The sequence below is a fragment of the Pseudoliparis swirei genome, chromosome 7 (assembly GCF_029220125.1).
Source record: "Pseudoliparis swirei isolate HS2019 ecotype Mariana Trench chromosome 7, NWPU_hadal_v1, whole genome shotgun sequence".
Lineage (NCBI taxonomy): Eukaryota > Metazoa > Chordata > Actinopteri > Perciformes > Liparidae > Pseudoliparis > Pseudoliparis swirei.
This window is the reverse complement of record NC_079394.1, coordinates 20,434,035-20,451,522: the sequence shown is the minus strand read 5'-3', so window position 1 is coordinate 20,451,522 and position 17,488 is coordinate 20,434,035. Positions and strand designations below refer to the sequence as shown.

General features: G+C 44.2%; 2 protein-coding genes across 3 annotated transcripts; one reads left to right on the top strand and one right to left on the bottom strand.

The window, feature by feature from the left end:
- The first annotated feature begins 26 nt into the window (after nt 1-26).
- On the top strand, nt 27-5,884 carry gkap1 (G kinase anchoring protein 1). Of its 2 annotated transcripts, none has more exons than XM_056418809.1 (12): nt 27-156; nt 587-844; nt 1,345-1,503; nt 1,810-1,887; nt 2,712-2,850; nt 2,956-2,978; nt 3,177-3,338; nt 4,499-4,585; nt 4,726-4,789; nt 4,873-4,943; nt 5,040-5,117; nt 5,496-5,884. In XM_056418809.1, the coding sequence occupies exons 2-12, from the start codon at nt 608-610 to the stop codon at nt 5,535-5,537; spliced, it is 1,140 nt and encodes a 379-aa protein (XP_056274784.1). In that variant the 5' UTR covers nt 27-156; nt 587-607; the 3' UTR covers nt 5,538-5,884. The 2 variants fall into 2 exon arrangements, with proteins under 2 accessions (XP_056274784.1, XP_056274783.1); XM_056418808.1 differs by having other exon boundaries at nt 28-241.
- A 6,709-nt stretch (nt 5,885-12,593) lies between these two features.
- Nucleotides 12,594-16,958, bottom strand: LOC130196555 (probable gluconokinase). Its single transcript, XM_056418810.1, has 6 exons — nt 16,686-16,958; nt 16,165-16,225; nt 15,888-15,918; nt 15,692-15,778; nt 14,067-14,110; nt 12,594-13,526 (listed from the first exon to the last, which is right to left on the bottom strand). Exons 2-6 carry the CDS (start codon nt 16,200-16,202, stop codon nt 13,145-13,147), a joined length of 582 nt encoding a protein of 193 aa, XP_056274785.1. The 5' UTR covers nt 16,203-16,225; nt 16,686-16,958; the 3' UTR covers nt 12,594-13,144.
- Between the last annotated feature and the right edge of the window lie 530 nt (nt 16,959-17,488).

Sequence of the window (17,488 nt, the reverse complement as noted above, 5' to 3'; positions counted from 1 at the left end):
CAATGACACCAAAGGGCTCGCAGAGCGAAAGAGCAACACGTTAAGCGAAAGGGCGATCGCCAATTGCGTTCCTCCTTTTGGGCCCCACCGGGCTTCCGTACTACGGCAGTCACTGATAGCAAAACCGACAGCAACCGACAGCACCTACCCGAACAGGTGAAAGTATTCTCTAGCAACTTTTCTCGTGAGTGCCGTGTCTTCAGAAACAACCCAGCTCGTGTTCTAAAGCCCCCAGATCGCCGTGAGTCCATGAATGTGTCTTTGACTGTCGTGCTTCGCTACTTTGCCACTTGTTTCGAGCTAACTAACGAGCCCGGCTGCACGTTAGCTAGGTTAACTTACTGCTAAGTAATGCTAGCAGTCAGCCTGCTGGGAACGGAGCCGTTAACGGTTCATTTATTGTCTTATGACGACTGCTAGTTGGGATTAAATACACCGACGTCCAGTCTGGTCTAAATAAAGAGTTTAACAGATCCACAGTGTGTTTATGGGTGAACATCGCTTCAAAATAAAGGCCAATTGTCTTAATAACCGGCTCCCAAGTTTTCCTAACTGTATTGTTCTTCGACTCCTTTTTTGCCAACAGTTAATTGTCCTTTTTGAGAAAATGGCATCAATGATCAGCGTCCACACCACCGCCTCGCGCTTCGCGCTGCTGCAGATAGACTCGGATTCGGACTCCGACGCCTCCGACGGGGGGAAGACCTCCACCAAAACCGGACGGGACGGGAAGCCTCGGCAAGGGAAGGCAGGAGCAGCCGGGAGCAAAGCGGCTCAGTGCAACGACAAGAGGAAGGACAAGAAGAAGAAGAAGAGGGAACAGCAGCAGAGCGAGGCCAACGAGGTGAGCCTCTCGTGCGGACCTGCGTCGTCCTCGCATGAGTGTTGTTTCACTTGACCTGAAACGAAACCGATGCGTCCTGATGCGACTGTTCATGAAAGTATTCATTCAACCAGGAAGCCGTGTTTAAGACACTCGCCAACAACACCAGACTCTTGGTGTGGTGGTGCAATTTCATTAATATGTCCCATTTTAATAACAAATGAACGGCTCTACATGGAAATGAAGAGCTGCTCGTCCATAAGTCAATTAGTCAATTCACAGAAAATCCACCTGCAATAATTGTGATGACTCATCTTGTTGTTCTTTTTGATTTGAGGATTGGCTGCTTTTATTTGTTTTATATTATCGTACACCAATTAGAGGTATTTTGGGTTTGGGGAAACATAAAGTCAAATGTTTCACAATTTGTTGACACTTAATAAGAAGAATACATCCTCCATTAGTTCAGATCATATAATCATATCATGTTTGAATTAATCGCATGTCTTGCTTTCTATCAGTTACGCAATCTGGCCTTCAAGAAGATTGCTCAGAAGCCCTGTGCCCCGCCCCCCTGTATGACACTGTCAGGAATAGCTGGGGAACTTCTCAGTCCTGCAGCAGCAGACCACAATATGCCCCCAGAGGGGTGGCAGCAGTGGAAGAAGAAGGATGAGCAGGTAAGCAGCAACAACAACAACAAATGTGTGAGCTTGTTGTAATGTTCTTTTAAAAATCTACATGCCCTTCAAGAATCCACAGTGCGTCTAGCTGAGGTGAGCAGTATCGAGAGCTAGTTTGTATCATCCAGTGTATTCTTAGAAGTAAGATGCTTTTACTAAAGTGGTCTGGTCCAGTATTCTCCTGTCACTGCAACCTAGGAAAGAGCAGATGCATTAAATGTTGTAAATTGTCTTTCCCTAATATTACAGCATTTCAAGCTGATTGTACAATCGGTAACATCTGTTTTCCTTCTTGCTCTGTAGATAACCTCTGAGCTTTATGAGGCCGACTTGGAAACGGCCTTGATTCTAAGTAAACAAGAGTTTGAACAAAAGAAACTGGTGAGTTGCCCATATACACTTCACTTTGCCCCAGATGGCTTTACGATCTGTACACACACCACATCCCCACATCGGATCAGGAAAAGCTCCCCCAAAAAACCCTTTCACTGAGGAAAAAGGGAAGAAACCTTTAGGAGAGGATTCCTCTCCCCGGATGGGCAGAAGTACTAGATGTCACATAGAGCGACAACACATTCAATGAACATGGCGGAAATGATTCATACAATGAGGAGTAGGACCATGATCCAGGTAACAATAATCCATGTAAACATAAGAGGATAGAGAGGAGGGGCATCAGCAGGTACATGGCACACTTATATTTGCAAATCTGATACAGTTGCCAGAGATGTCTGCAGATTTGGACTCTTAACTTCAACTTGTTCTGGTCAGTCTTAGTCTGGAGAGATTTGGACTACGCTGCCTGTATTTATGTATTTGTAGAATTTTCTTTGGCTCTTGATTGGTTCATGCCAATGTTCCTTTTTGTGAAATGAAAAGGTTTCCTCGTCATTATGAATATTCTCAATCATCACTCTTGTAAATTCGTCATCTGATGAATCGAGTCTCACTTCTGTTTTTTGATTCACTTTTATTCAAGTTGTATTGTTCTCTAAGGCCGCATTGTTCTCTTCCAGTTGGCTCTTGAAGAAGTTTGCCACTGGTCATTCAAAGTGGACATTTCAAACCACCTTGTACTTCTTTAAATATGTGAATTTGTTTTTCATTTTAAAGTCAAATTTAATGTAGTTTTTTTTATTTTTATGGTACTTAGCAATAAGAAACCGTAATTCCAAGTTAATGTCAAATGATGTGCGCTCACTCAGCCCAACAACACAAACGCGTCCTCGCCTAAGTCTCGAGGAGGAAAAGAGGGCGTAGGGAAGAAGGACAAAAAGAAGAATCAGCAGGCAAAAGATAAAAAGACGGTTTCACTGCAGGACTTCCACGCTGATGGCAGTGCAGGTGAGAGAAACATTGATCACTTTCAAAGCCATCAAGCTATGATCTGGTGTGCTGCTGACCTTTACGCTCAATATATTCATGTGAATGTACTTTCTCTCTTCGCAGAACAAAAGAAACAAGAGAAAGAGGTGAGCAAAGGCCCCAAAGCAGCCTTTTCTGTTCTTAACCCCAATCGTCAAATCAAAGGAACGTCATTGATTGTATTTGAATGTAGAATACATATTTAAATTACCTGTTGATAATGTGCATAGGTTTTTTATTTGTTGTTAAATATCAAGTATGATGTGGCGCACCCCGACTGAAACGCTGCCCTCGCTCCCTTCCAGGACGCCAGGGGGGCCAACCTCGCGCTGGGAACCGGGCAGGAGGAGCGTTTTTTCAACAAGGTCGAGGACGACGTCACTCGGATCGTCCAACAGGAGAAGAAACGTGAGCAGTACACCAACAGCCACGGACCGGAAGCCACCACCACGACAGAACACGAGCCGGTGAGGAGACGGGCAGAAACATGCAGACACGTCCGTGTGTTCTGGCATCGGCGGAACAGGAGGTCATGCAATTGTATTTATAATGTCTATGTCTGGCTAATTAAAAATGCAATTAGTCTGCAGGAATCCTGAGAGAACAGCGAGTTTTTGGAAATTCGTTTGGAGGCAAATATTGATGTGCATTTTTGTTAAATTAATTATAAGGGGAAACAAATTCTGTGCCATGTCCGATGTATCATATTTTGGTCATTTCAAGCTTCATACTTGTACTTTTGGGTTTCTGCAGGTTTGTATCCTTTAATGTTCAGGGAACTCTTTTTCTCATACCGTCCGTCTGAATAAACCCAAATTCACCCGCATGCTTCGTTTTAGCCCGTTTCAACGGAGTTGCATTGCTCGGCAACAGCTTGGGTCCATGTTGACTTCCTGTCAGCTGATGTCATTCAAACACAACTGCAAACCAGAGATAAACTTGGTGCGCGGCTCGCTGTGTGCACTAATCTTCAACGTGCTTTTGTGGGAACAAACAGTCGTTTGCATCTTTGTTCAGATGCAAAGAACTGTAATTAGTTACGTCACATCCTTTCAGCATCCCTTCCCGTTGGAGACGAGTAACCATGGTAATCGTTGCCAAACTCGTGAGCGGAAGCTTTTTTGTCCGAAACATGAAGTCTGAACAACATTTTTATATTCGGCCGAGCAAAGTGGAATCCTAACGTGCGCTGACATTGAAGCGTTGTGTACGTTGCAGAGCTGTCGTCACCGCCGCATTGCAGGGTTGGAGGTTTATGCCAGCCGAGTGTAAAGTGTGCATCCTGTAATATTTCAAATGCATGCAATTTGCGTGCAATTGATTGAAAACTAAGGATGGTGACTCGGACTCTTACAGCTTACCGGGTGACGCATGTGGGGGTCTCAGGGGAGAGCTGCAGGAGCACGGTGGTATTTATGTACTTTCCAGAAAACTGCCAACCTACAACTTGAATTACAATACGCTGAAAGTTTAAGTTAACTTTTGATCAATAATTTAAAAAATAACTCGCCCTGCTTTGGGTGTGCCCACACAGCTTTTACTCAACGTTTTTCACTGATTTAATAAACGCAACATCACCCAAGTGAAGTCTGTGTTTCCTCACTTTTCCACCTCTCCTTCCCTTTAGGATCCCCGAGCAGAGCAGCTGAAGTACGACCTGGAGAAGAAAGACCAGGAAATCGAAAAGCTAAAGAAGAACATCTCGCAGTGGGAGGTCCGCAGGCATACACAGTTTCCACACAAAAAAATTCTGGAAAAATTAACTTTTAGTTTCACAACAATGATTTACTCAAACTGATTTTATTATAATTTACTACAACAACATATTTTTTTCCTTGCTACGCAACTCTGCAGGTGAAATACAAAGAGGTGAAAGCAAGAAATTCCCAGCTGCTTAAGATGCTCCAACAGGGAGAGAGTGAGTTGAACTTCATCTAATAACAACTTCATCTTTTCTTGCCCAATGATCGGTCTGATATTGATGTTCTTTCTCTCCTCCAGTGAAAGATAAAGCAGAACTCCTTCTACAGGTAGAAGAGCTGCTACACATAAAAGAAGAGCTGTCAGCAGAGGTGAGTTCTAGTTGGATACGGGTTATGAGAGAGGAACACGTGTGTGTGTGTGTGAGATATTTATGTGATATTTAATTATGATATTTTTGTATTTAGGTAGCATCACTACACGGTGCACTAGAACAAGAGCGGTCTAAAGTCAAAGGTCTGCAGTCAGACCAACTAAAGCATCAGGTGAGTTAAAATAATCACTCAATCGTTTACTTCAGATTGGTAATGTCACCGAAAACCAAGGAGGCGTAAACCGGGAGACGGCACCGTGCCGCGGCGTCGTTGGGGTTCAACGCGAGTGCAGTCAGATGTGCTCTGCACTGCCCAAATGCACCCGCTGCAAAGAAGGCCAAAGGCTACGGAATGAAGGCGGGGCCTGAGACCGGGCCCGCCTTCATTCAGTAGCCTTGACGGCAACATATTCTCATTCATGCTGTTTTCCTGTTTTTTTATTTCTCCGTAGATTTTTTTTCTTGACGCCTAACTTTAATTGGTTCAATGAAATATGTTGTCAAACTGATAATTATTAACCGTGTACTTTCTTGACTTTCTGGTTGGCAGGGAAACAAGAAAGGGAAGAAAGGCCCCGACATGGATCTATGAAGAGTCAAATTAAATAAACAAAAGAAAAGCACTGCTGCTAATAATCAGGGTTCTCTTACCTTATTTTAATTTTATTTAGCTCGGACTTCATGTCGGCATATAATGCATGCCCTCCCTAAACACACACACACACACACACAGAGGTATTACACAGCTGAACAAGAATTGCAGATGCTTTTAAAAAATTTATTATGTTTAAACTTTGTTGAAGTGGTGGCCTGGCAGTCAGTCGGCTCTCGGTGCGGCCCTCTGCTGGCACAGACATCTCTCTGTGGGGTGTTTAATGCCAAACTTTTTTGTTTGTTCTTGCTGTTAAGTAAATAAAATACTTTTTCAGTGAAAAAAAACCCTGTCCCATTGTTTCTGTATTGTCATAAATTTAATGAGCCAAATGCTGATTTAAGAGCTCATAGATGAAATTGAGAGAAGCTTTTAGAAGGGATTAGAAAGTTGTACTTTTGGACCTTTGGCGAGTAGCCTACTTTTCTTTTCTTTTTTGATGATGTGAAAAGGTGTTTTCTTGAATGTGAAAAGGGGGATTTTAAGAAATTGTTGTCTATTATTAGAGCTGTGCTCTACAATTTCTGCCGAGTCATCGGGACAGACACGCACCTCCCGCCTGCGAGTGACTGCGCTCGTCATCATCATCATCATCATCATCCTTGTCGTGCGGACGGGACTGAATGTTGGACGCGGTGAGAGATGAGACGAGCGCGTCCAGTGATCGTCGCGACCGGTTCGAAAGGATCCACGTCGCCGTCAACGGGCGCCGAGAGCAACAGGTCAGACGGGTCGGGGGGCAACGCGCACTCAGAGGATGCTGAGGCGACTCTGAACTCATGAGTCTCAGCCTCCGCATCATCCAACGGTACACACACACGCTTACAATGTCCAGGATGTGTCGGCAGTAGATTCTGTAGTCTCCATGCAGACAGTCTTTTTTAATTTGTTTTATTAAGTTACATGTTCATTTTGTGCACTCAGAGAGTCAGTGTTTGTGAACCAGCTCTCCTTTCACCTAAATGATACAATGAACCAGTACATAGATGAGCAAAGTCACTTTAAGGTACACTATGAAGCACTGCTAAATGTAGATCTGCACTATTGTCTTGACAAAAAGTCAACAAGTCTGCACCTGTTTCGGTCCTGGCTTTAGGAGAAGAGTGGCACATGTTTGTAAGTGTGGGCTGACCATGGCAAACAATTACAAAATGGACGGTTTGAATGCATTTAGATAGAACCATAATGTGACATAATGGGGAAATCAATACATTCGTGGTCCGGGTCGGACTCTCAAACAATACATCCATTGTACCTTGAGCCCAACTGCCTCCACCTACTCATGCATACGCAGTCATTACCTGGATCTCTATAGATTCAGATTGAGTCCTCCCCTCTCAGGCCTGAGCATCCGTCTGCTGCGCCCACATGTGATCCAGCACCAGAAATGATCCAGTGAAGACGGACCAGTCGACAATCTGCAGCCAGAGCAGGAAAATCCCAAAACCATCACTGGTGATGCTGATGGCGGTCAGACGAAGGCCGCCAAAAGACTCAAGTTGTCACAGGTCCTGGTTTTGAAATGATGTTCCCCCGAACCGTCTGTCCAGATGAAGTCAAAGTAATCTTGTGTTTTTAATCTATTGTTTGTGGCGTCCTTACTCTCAGATTGTGACGACTTCATCGGTGGATCAACGGCCAACTGAAGGAGAAAGCACTGCTCCTCCACCTGTCTCCAGTCTCTCCACAGAGTCCCTCAGAGAGCCGATCCAAACCCTCAGCGCAGTGGTACTGCAGGCCCGGAAATAAAGATCCACACAGTGGAACTTTCCTAAGAGACAAAGTAGAACCCTGTGCCCCATACGCAAGGGCCATTCAACTGTGGGGTAACCAAACCAATCTGGCAACTGTCTGCTTTCTCAGCTTCTTAATGCATTTTAAGTCATTGTTTTAAATGTAAACTGTAGCTGAATACATTTCCTCCTGTTGTTCTCCATCTTGTGGTTTCCCTCCTCTCTTCCTCGTGCAGTCACTGCTGGAGGAGATCACAGCCAGTCCAGGACTAATGGGTTAACCCTAACCCTAGCCCAGACCTGGCTACACAGGTGACGCATTACGCAATTTATTTGTGCATTCAGATGCATAAACATGCATGACGGGGAACGCGTGAGAGGTATTCACATTGCTTATTTTCACGAGACAACTGCATGTCATTTATTTTTTAGGTTCTGTTATTTATGAGCATCTGAAGAAGAAAGAAATCGACCCAGAGGTGTGGAACCAGGCTACCATCCTGCCCTCCCCACTTCTTGGTTACACATATTCTCTCCTCACACATCCTCCACACTTTTAGGTCTCATTTTCACACGGTTTCAGATGCTGCTGAGCCACCTTTTGTTCTCCACAGCTGCAGCGGCAGATGCGGCAGCAGATTCCTCTCCTCCTGCAACAAGTTAGTTCAATCTCTCACCACTAAACACCCTCTCTTCTTGCAACTAGACAACCAACAGTGTTATGATTGGTCCAACATTGGGGAAATGTCCTTTTTCCTACATAGAAAAAACAACTCCAGTGCATTATTGTTAATATTTAATCTGATAAATACAGTGCATCCGGAAAGTATTCACAGCGCTTCATTTTTCCCACATTTTGTTATGTTACAGCCTTATTCCAAAATGGATTAAATTCATTATTTTCCTCAACATTCTACACACAACAACCCATAATGACAAAGTGAAAACTGTTTTTTGCAAATGTTTGCACATTTATGAAAAATAAAGAACAAAAACATAACATGTACATGAGTATTCACAGCCTTTGCTCAATACTTTGTTAAAGCACCTTTGGCAGCAATTACAGCCTCAAGTCTTCTTGGGTATGATTCCACAAGCGTGGCACACCTATTTCTGGGCAGGTTCTCCCATTCTTCTTTGCAGAACCTCTCAAGTTCCATCAGGTTGGATGGGGAGCGTCGGTGCACAGCCATTTTCAGATCTCTCCAGAGATGTTCCTCCCGCTGAAAAACATCCCCACAGCATGATGCTGCCACCACCATGCTTCACTGTGGGGATGGTATTGGCCAGGTGATGAGCAGTGCCTGGTTCCCTCCAGACATGACGCTTGGCATTCAGGCCAAAGAGTTCAATCTTTGTTTCATCAGACCAGAGAATTTAGTTTCTCATGGTCTGAGAGTCCTTCAGGTGCTTTTTTGCAAACTCTAGGCGGGCTGTCATGTGCTTTTTACTGAGGAGTGGCTTCCGTCTGGCCACTCGACCAAACAGGCCTGATTTGTGGAGTGCTGCAGAGATGGTTGTCCTTCTGGAAGGTTCTCCTCTCTTCAGAGAACAACGCTGGAGCTCTGTCAGAGTGACCATCGGGTTCCTGGTCACCTCCCTGACTAAGGCCCTTCTCCCCCGATCGCTCAGTCTGGCTGGGCGGCCAACTCTAGGAAGAGTCCTGGTGGTTCCAAACTTCTTCCATGTCCGGATGATGGAGGCCACTGTGCTCATTGGGACTTTAAATGCTGCAGAAATCTTTCTGTACCCTTCGCCAGATCTGTGCCTCGATACAATTCTGTCTCGGCGGTCTATCGATAATTCCTTGAACTTCATGGCTTGGTTTATGCTCTGATATGCACTGTCAACTGTGATACCTTATATAGACAGGTGTGCCTTTCTCAATCATGTCCAATCAACTGAATTTAGCACAGGTGGACTCCAATCAAACATCTCAAGGATGATCAGTGGAAACAGGATGCACCTGAGCTACATGTTGAGTGGCATGGCAGAAGCTGTGAATACTTATGTACATGTTATGTTTTCGTTCTTTATTTTTAACAGATTTGCAAAAAACAGTTTTCACTTTGTCATTATGGGTTTTTGTGTGTAGAATGTTGAGGAAAATAATGAATTTAATCCATTTTGGAATAAGGCTGTAACATAACAAAATGTGGAAAAAGTGAAGCGCTGTGAATACTTTCCGGATGCACTGTACGTTCACTCATCTAGTGGATCTACGTGGATGCGATGTAAGCGAGTCAACATACTTCGGTTGTTCCTTAATTATGTACTGTATGTATGCATCGGTTGTCATTTCACTTGCATTTCTGATGGTTTCCTGCTTTAAAAGTGTGTTTCCTCCATGCTTCTCGTGTTCACAGTTCTGTAACAGGGTTACCGGTACACGGAACTCAACAGGTGCTTGTTTTTTAGGTGTTACAAATGATTATTCTCATTATCAATGACAATAATATTGTCCTCTAAGTTGTTATAGTGATAAATAAAGACAGAAGACAAACACAAACTGGCTTCACATCTTTGATTTATATAAATATAATAATTTCATATGTAATAGACATATGCATATAATCCACCGTGACTATATTTGGGATCAAATCTCTTTTTTAAAGTAGGTATACACGCAGTTCTCTGGACCTCTTAAATCTACTGCTGTACTATTCAACTACGATCACTAGAGGGCAGCTGCACTTAACCTAGAAACATCTGCCGTTATGGTCTATTCAACATATTTAAATTAATTTATTATTATTATGTACACTTAGTATAAATTATTTCACTGAAATCTGTGTCTATATATTTAGTTAAATCATGACACACCAGCTGCCCAAAGGTGCCGTAAGTTATGCATTTAAACTCATAACAAACGAGCACAAAGTATCTCCAGGTGATTTTCAGCTTCCTATTCAAGTGCACAGTAGGATGTGTGTGAGGCAGAGGGTTGCCCCTGTGCCGCCGCCTCACTCTTCAGAGGCCGAGTGGCTTAACTGACACGCGACACTCTGACATCAGATATGTGTGTGTGAAATCCCTTTGACAACCTGTGTGTGTTTGTCCGTTGCTACCAGACTTGGGGGGGGGGGGGGGGGATCTCTAGTGATCAGAATCAGAATCAGTTTTATTGGCCAAGTAAGTTTGCACAAACAAGGAATTTGACTAGGTAAAGTGTCTCTGTGCTTACACAAAATATACATTTCAACACAATACAATACAGAACAGAACAAACAGTGCAGTACAGAACAAACAGTGCAACGATCTAAGAAGTTTTAGAAAGTGACTTAAAGTATATACAAGAGGAATGGCTATATACAGTAGCTGTGAAACAGTAGTGCCAGAAGAAGTGGAGAGTGCGAGAAGTGCAGGGATCAATATATATGCTACAGTGGGTTATTGTTTAGTAGTGAGACGGCGAGGGGGAAGAAACTGTTTTTGTGTCTCGAGGTTTTGGCGAACAGTGATCTGTAGCGTCTACCAGAGGGGAGGAGTTTAAATAGTTTGTGTCTGGGGTGGGAGGAGTCTGCAGTGATTTTTCCTGCCCGTTTCCTGACTCTGGAGGTGTACAGGTCTTGGATGGTGGGCAGGTTGGCACCGATGATCTTCTCTGCAGACCTGACTGTCCGTTGGAGTCTGTTCTGGTCCAGTTTGGTGGCCGATCCAAACCAGACAGTGATTGAAGTGCACAGAACAGACTCTATAACTGGTGTAGAACATGGTCAGCAGCTCCTGAGGCAGGTTGTACTTCCTAAGCTGGCGTTCAACTTCCCGCCTATATGCAGACTCGTCATCATCACGGATGAGGCCGATGACTGATGTGTCATCTGCATATTTTCGGAGTTGAACAGATGGGTCTCCTGAGGTGCAGTCGTTGGTGTAGAGGTAGAAGAGCAGTGGGGAGAGCATGCATCCCTGAGGTGCACCAGTGCTGACTGACCGGGTGCTGGATGTTGTTTCTCCCAGCCTCACCTGCTGCTTCCTGTCCATCAGGAAGTTAGTAATCCACTGACAGGTGGAGGCAGGCACAGTGAGCTGGGTGAGTTTGGTGAGGAGGACTTCTGGGATGATGGTGTTGAACGCTGAGCTGAAGTCCACGAACAGCATCCTTGCGTCGGTCCCTGGGGAGTCGAGGTGTTGCAGGATGGAGTGCAGCCCCATGTTGACTGCATCATCCACTGACCTGTTTGCCCGGTAGGCAAACTGCAGAGGGTCCAGCAGGGGGCCTGTGATGCCCTTCAGATGGGTCAATACCAGTCTCTCAAAGGACTTCATGACCACAGACGTCAGGGCGACGGGCCTGTAGTCATTCAGTCCAGTGATGGAGGATGTTTTGGGAACCGGGATGATGGTGGAGCATTTGAAGCAGGAGGGACTTCACACAGCTCCAGAGATCTGTTGAGGATCCGTGTGAAGATGGGGGCCAGCTGATCAGCGTCTGGGCCTGCTGCCTTCCTCGTCTTCTGTCTCTGAAAGAGCCGGCACACATCCTCTTCACAGACCGTCAGTGCCGGAGGGGGGTCAGGGGGGAGGGGGGAGGTGATAACAGGGGATGCAGATGACTGTGTGAGGTCTGAGTTGGAGCGGGTGAGGGGTGTGAATGTGGGGTGATCAAACCTGCAGTAAAACACATTCAGATCGTCAGCCAGTTGAGGGCTCTCCATGGAGTGGGGGGAGGATTTCCTATTGTTGGTGATGTCCCGCAGGCCTCTCCACACTGACGCAGGGTCGTTAGCTGAAAACCTGTTTTGTGCGTGTGTGCGTAAGTCTAAAGTGATGTGTGAGAGTAGCCAAAGGTTTTTTTCTGGATTAGAAGCTCCTACAATAATCCAGTTGAGTTTGCAGATGAGCTCTACAGTGCTGAGTGGAGCGGTGTGTGTCTGTGTGTGTGTGCGTTTGTGCGTAAGTCTAAAGATTGCACTTTAAGATTGGCTGGTGCATTTGGCAGATGATGTTAGTGCATGATATATAAAATGATTAAAGAACAGGATTTGCAGTCGCTCGTAACTAAACTTATCTATCTGCTGATGCTAAAGTATCAGAAATCCACCGAAGCAGCTTCGATTTCTCAAAATCTTTTGAGGAGCAGATGAGAGAGTTGTGTTTGCTAAGGGGAGAACAGATAGATCATCATATGGGACAATACATCGGTGTTAAATTAAGTCAAATTCACCAAGGAAGTGTTAAATAATTATAGATAGCTGGAGAAACGTTGCATGTGTGTTTCCACGACTCGTCCATTTTTCTCTAGCTAATTAATCAATCTGTATAAATTAATAGGACACATTTATTATTAAACATGGGATTCAAAAACTAATTACATATTCAACAAAAACCATCATCAGTTTTGTAAAAATGAATAGTCTCGTACTGAAATCAACCCAAAACCGTGACTACAAAGACAAATCTGCCCAATTTGAAATGTTTAAATGTTCCAAGTACAAGAAAATATCATCTCATCTGTAAAATCCATTATACATTCCTTCATAGTTAGAGCCATTTTAGATACAAAACATTAAAAAAATATATTTTGATAACACATTTTTGAAGAAAATGAATCTTCATAAAATCAAAAATAGTTATTCTCACTGCTCGTGTGAACTCCTAGCCTTATTCTTTGTGGCATAAGATTGTAGGTCCATCTCTTGTTTGTAAATAAAAGTACAAAATAAAAATATGCATCGTTCAAATTGAAATCTTTGCAATATCAAATACTCTGTAGTAAGAATATCGGGGAATGAAACCTACTGTGTTCTTGAATGTGTCCTCCACAGGATCATACCGATGCTCTGCTGAAGCGTTGACAACTGAAACGGTGCTTTATTCTACGACATTAGCTAAATATGGAAGGTCGGGGAGAACGCTGTGCTCCAGGACCTCCGTGGCCATGTCAGTCATGCTCCTGCTGACGTCCAGAGGCAGCGCGTTCTCATCTTCAGACGGAGGCTCCAAAGCGTCAAACTGGGAACGCAGCAGGTCTGCTTTCATGTAGTGTCCCCTCCGGGCCGCCATCCTCTGCTGAATCAGGTCGTAGTCGCCGTGTAGGAACAGGAAACAGACATCAGGACGGGTTGGAGGCCGGACGTCTCGGTCTGGACCGGAGGAGGAATCCAGGGCTTTGGAGCCAAAGAGCAGAATCTGTCTGTACAGGCGCTTCAAAGCGGAGCACGCCACAAGAGCATCGGAGCGGGAACACCGTGCCCTGGGTTGGGAAGACACGGATGCAAATAAGTGAGTGAGGGCCACATTAGTAATAACTGCTGAACTGAAAACACTGTAATGTTGACATGAAAACAAGCAGCTCCGGGGAAGGAGAAGGAGGAGGAGAAGGAGGTGGTGAGGAGAGAAAAGAAAAGATGCACGGACGAGCGGATAGAGGCTGATTGAGTGTGGAAGAGTTGGAAAAGAAGTCTTTGATGTCGTTTTGAGAGAGATGGCATACTTTCCTGTTCTCCCCATATCTTTACACTCTCGCTCGGTTGATATGCCCAAACTCCATTTCCTCGCTCTCTCATCTCAAATTTTCAAAACCATCTTTGATAGTTTTGATCTTTTTTCTCTCTGATAAGTTTCACGCCTGCATACTGACTTCCCTCACTGCTCTGCAGTGCCCTCTCACTCTCTGAACACACCATCTTCTCCCTTTCTGTCATTACAAGTGTGCCGCGTCTTCGGGGCAGTAGAGGTCATGTGACTGTGCGTGTGCCTAATGAGTAGTCCGTGAGTGTTTGTTTGCTTTTACCTCTCAATGACTTCATGTAGTCTGAGAAGCCAAGGCAATCTGTCCTGAAGAGAAACAACAACGTCACCGTGTTATGTTTTGTTATCAGCAGCACGTTGTCTACGTATTTCAGATATACAGCTGCAGTTTCCTTGTTAAGAAATGGTTTAAATCTTTGTAATGTTTCTTTCCCCCCCATTTCATTTGGAGCCATATCTATGGTCAAGAATGTAATTCCGATATTTACTCTTCGTTTAGCTGTGTTATTAATCTGTCCAAACTCCTGATGGAAACATGTGACTCTTGAGTCGGTGGTGTCCAGCGCTGAGGGCTAAAGCATCGTGAAGCTGCAGAATCAGCAGTTTATTCCCGGTAGTTTATCACTACGATCAACCACTTTACCCATCTAATATATTGTTAGCATAAAAATACGTATTGTTGCGCTTTAAGGAAGGAACATAAATCAAATAATTTTTTTATGCTTTATTATTATCTTTGTTTCAGTGTTTCAGCACAGCATCATCCATCAGAGAGAGCCGAGAAACATCACGGGGCAGATAGGGTGAGCTGAACTTACAGCGGTGGGGAAAGACCGCATCACCAAACTACAGGTTGTTTCATAAAATTACAACAAATATTTAGCAGCAAAAGCCGTGGATGAGTGTTTACAGCTGATCTTATTATTCCAGGTCAGAAGTCACTGACAACATTTTCTGTCAAAGAGACTTTAAAAGAACCAGAACGCCAGACAGGCGTGGCAGCACTAACACATCTTTGATTACACAGCAATCAGAAATATAGTCAATCCTAATTTATATTTCACACTTATTTTGTTTTTTCTTTTCCTGCTCCCCTACTCTCTCATAGGGGGGTTGGTTTTTTTCTCCTCTTTCCCTCATGTTATGCTGTAATCTTTCATCCACCCTTTCTTGTAATTTCGATGCTTTTGTACCTGTACTCTGGCAAACGACAAATAAATATATCAATCAATCAATCAATCAATCACTGCTGTGCCTTTTTAAAATGAAGAGCTGAACTTGAATGAGAGGAATCCTTTTCGCTCATTCTCTGCCAACTCTGATACTAATTTAATGACTAATACTGGCATGAAATGCACTTTCTTTTGCTGCAGTCTGACGGTAATCCCACATGTACAATCATTCTCAAACTGCCAACTGTTGAGACACAGCAGGTCCTGGAGTAATTCTACCCGAAATTCAAAGCAGATTTCAAGAGCAGATTCCTGAGTGGGAGTTTATCATCGGCCACCAAACACCGCCAGCAAACTGCTGCCAAATGCTGACGGGGGTTGATCTGCTGGTCAGCTTGTAAATTCAACCCTGGCAGGTAGCCATAAAAATATTGAACGAACGAGAAATGAATCCGTCAACTGAATTTAAGGACTGTGGGCTGCAGTAAAAAGCTCCCCCCACACACACACACCCTGTTTTCACTGTCTGCTATACTGAAGCTTCCTCCGGCCACTTGTTGAGTGAGTTTGCTGCGGCTGCGAGTCTGAGACAATCATTTATTCATGACAGAGGACAAATGGCTCACTCTGTAAATCTCTGACATTCGATTTGAGCTGACAAGATGCTGAAGACTCTCACACACTCTCTCTCACACACACACACACACACACACACCTGGTCTGTGAGTGGTTCACCACGAGCCATCTTCTCAACGTTCCCCGGTGGGTGAAAGTGATCCCCTTCGTGCAGGGGCCAGCCCAGCTGATGGGTGCATGTACACACACAGAATGCAGTGTGAAGTGATACTGTGTGCAGACACATTATGGAGGTGTATTTATGTGTTTTTAGGGAGAGGGATGGATCAATTTACCTTTTCTGACAGGAAGGCACCTAAGGCGCTTCTGTAAAAGAAGACAGATGAAGATAAGAGCTTACATGACTTAGCTGCAGTCGGCTTACTGCTTTCCTCAGTGACCTTTCACATACCAGTCTACTGTAATTTTGTAATTGGGCATCAATAATTGATAAACTACTCGTAGTAATCAATAATGCAAACAAAAATCTTATTTATTTAAGCATTTACACATCTTTCTCATGTGGGTTCCACCTTGTGAGGTCAACTAAATAGGTCAACAGACACTACATACTTTCCGCAGCCTGAGACTCCCATAATGATGTAGATCATCCCGGCGGCGGGTCCTCACACACCTGAGGGCAGAAGCGTCGCTTTACATCGGGTTGCATGAACTGACCGCTCGCTATGGTCTAACATCTGCACCATAGAAACATGTCGCAACTAGAATGGGCACTCGGTAGAGCGCATACCTTCGCATATCACAAGATTGGGCATTGAATTATGAACATGTTGGCATTAGTTGCATGCCAATTGGATACAAATTGACCCTGCTATGGTAAACAGAAGATTTTGACCTTTCCATGACCTTGACCTTTGACCCGATTGATCCCAAAATCTAATCACATGGTCCCCGGATAATAACCAATCATCCCACCAAATTTCATGCGATTCGGTTTAAAACTTTTTCTGTTATACGAGGAACACGCATAGCCTACAAATAAATAAATAAATAAATACACGGCGATCAAAACATAACCTTCCGCATTTTCAATGCGAAGGTAATAACAGAGGTGCACTTGTGACGTAACCTACCGTTATAATGAACAGGTGGGGGCTTCCGCAACGTCCGGTGATGGGATGGGACCAGGTGGTACAGTTACTCATATAGTAAGAGCCTTGGGTTAATACGAAACCCCTGCGCAGGTGTGTCCCATCTTTAGCATATGTAATGAGTCCTGATAAACATCTTTAAACAATAATAACTCACACACTGCACGCTACCAAAGCAAATGTCATCTACAGGCGAACTTATTGTCCAAAGTCTACACTGGAGGAGCAGGCGAACCGGATATCCTCCTTCTTCACGGCCGGCTGGTACGCGCACCGGCGACGCGTGCGCTTAAAGAGACAGCGCCCCGCGAGCTGCAGCGGACTTCATTATAGATAGATAGATATATACTTTATTAATCCCCAAGGGGAAATTTGTCGAGCCAGTAGCAGCAACACACAAGAATAAAAATAAAAATAAAAAACACAAATATAAGAAGGGTTAGGGTGATCTGGCAAGAGGTGAACTGTTGTAGAGCCTCATAGCCGTCGGCAGGAATGTTCTCCTGTATCTGTCCTTGTGGCAGCGGAGCGTGAGGAAATAAAAGATAATCTCACAGTTAAAATGAGATTTGACCGCAGCTGTGTGTCTTTATTGATCACCTTCAAAATATGTATCCAAACCGTATTGGTGATACAGACATGTACACAAATGCACATGTTGATGCACAATGTTAAAGGCAGTAATGCACCTTGTATATATGCTCCTCCTAGGAATGCGCAGAATAAATAAAAATATTCACCAACAGCTTCACCACTTGTATTAATTACCCTTAAGATATCTGAGT

Coding starts and splice junctions, on each gene's coding strand:
- gkap1 (XM_056418809.1), top strand. CDS start 608: ATGGCATCAATGATCAGCGTCCACACCACCGCCTCGCGCTTCGCGCTG. Junction 1,888..2,711: donor AGTTTGAACAAAAGAAACTG/GTGAGTTGCCCA, acceptor GCGCTCACTCAG/CCCAACAACACAAACGCGTC. Junction 3,339..4,498: donor CCACGACAGAACACGAGCCG/GTGAGGAGACGG, acceptor CCTTCCCTTTAG/GATCCCCGAGCAGAGCAGCT.
- LOC130196555 (XM_056418810.1), bottom strand. CDS start 16,202: ATGATCTACATCATTATGGGAGTCTCAGGCTGCGGAAA. Junction 15,919..16,164: donor GGAGTCTCAGGCTGCGGAAA/GTATGTAGTGTC, acceptor CTTCTTTTACAG/AAGCGCCTTAGGTGCCTTCC. Junction 15,779..15,887: donor GTGCCTTCCTGTCAGAAAAG/GTAAATTGATCC, acceptor TGCACCCATCAG/CTGGGCTGGCCCCTGCACGA.